This window comes from Poecilia reticulata, linkage group LG2 (genome assembly GCF_000633615.1).
Source record: "Poecilia reticulata strain Guanapo linkage group LG2, Guppy_female_1.0+MT, whole genome shotgun sequence".
Classification (NCBI taxonomy): domain Eukaryota; kingdom Metazoa; phylum Chordata; class Actinopteri; order Cyprinodontiformes; family Poeciliidae; genus Poecilia; species Poecilia reticulata.
This window is the reverse complement of record NC_024332.1, coordinates 26790626-26791627: the sequence shown is the minus strand read 5'-3', so window position 1 is coordinate 26791627 and position 1002 is coordinate 26790626. Positions and strand designations below refer to the sequence as shown.

Below are 1002 nucleotides of genomic sequence, written 5' to 3'. Positions count from 1 at the left end.
ATTTGAACTCATTTGTTTTCAGTCTGCTGTTGACCTGAGGGAGGAAGGTCTGTTATACATTTAAACTAAAAACATTCGAGCATAGAGAATGTTTCTTTAGACGTTTTTSTGGTTCCAGTTTTGGAATGAGAAGCTGGATAAACAGGATAAACTTAATTTAACAATCAAAATATACAGAGAATTAAATCAACTGATGACAAAGAGGCGACAGGAAAGTCAGATTCTTCTGATTTGTTTCAGTTTCAGGTAAAAGATGTTAACCAAGCAGGTTTAAGACATTTAATCTTTCTGCACAATTCATTATTTTTTCCAGCTAAAAGTGGGAAATTGTCATGTTGGTGTCAGACAGACGAGCCAAATGCATCAGGATGGAGGCCGACGTRAAATAAAGAGCAGTTTGATGAATAGCTGGAAATATTTATGAAACCTGGACGACAGGAGAAAAACAAAGACAGGARGGAAYTGAACGGATCAAAACAGAACCAGAAACTCATCTGTTTTTACTGTCGTCCAATAAAATGACAGAATACTAAACCAGAAACCCACTACTGACAAATCATCATTAAATATGCTAATCACAGGTTATAAAAAAGTTTTTGTGTTTTTAGAAAGTATCTTGACTGAAATTAATCGTCGTTCTGCAGCTTTTATTAGAATCATGGGAATTTATTACATCAGCAGTTGCAGCAAAAACAGTTTAAAATCTTCTGCCCCCCCGCCTTCCAAYATGGCCGCCAAGACAAACRGACGTCAGCGTGTCAGAGTCAGAGCCGCTCGCCGCCTCCGTCCGGAGGTCCAGGCTGCTGGGAAAGGGGGCRGAACCTGGGGCAGGAAGCGGCGGCAGCACATCAGAGAGCGAGGGCCAAGAAGAAGAGAGATGATGATGATGATGCTGAATAACAGGCACGTTGGAGTGAGTCTAGGCTATCGCTGTCACACAGTGAGGAGCTGCTGCCCACAGAGACACGCCGCTCCGCTCCGCCGCGCCACGGATCGCCGCGC

The 1002-nt window shown here is 43.1% G+C and overlaps 2 protein-coding genes across 2 annotated transcripts in view; one reads left to right on the top strand and one right to left on the bottom strand.

Moving 5' to 3' along the window:
* Window positions 1-129, top strand: part of LOC103457901 (beta,beta-carotene 15,15'-dioxygenase-like) — a gene marked incomplete at its 5' end in the record, with an annotated part of 7040 nt that extends 6911 nt beyond the window's left edge. Inside the window, 2 exons of the mRNA XM_017309243.1 lie at window positions 23-47; window positions 119-129. Of these exons, the coding sequence (XP_017164732.1) occupies window positions 23-47; window positions 119-129 (36 nt within the window). The remainder of the gene's footprint in view (window positions 1-22; window positions 48-118) is intronic.
* A 621-nt stretch (window positions 130-750) lies between these two features.
* The window catches only part of eif5b (eukaryotic translation initiation factor 5B), a 9917-nt gene continuing 9665 nt past the window's right edge, over window positions 751-1002 (bottom strand). Inside the window, exon 16 of the mRNA XM_017309238.1 lies at window positions 751-822. Coding sequence (XP_017164727.1) covers window positions 751-822 — 72 coding nt within the window. The remainder of the gene's footprint in view (window positions 823-1002) is intronic.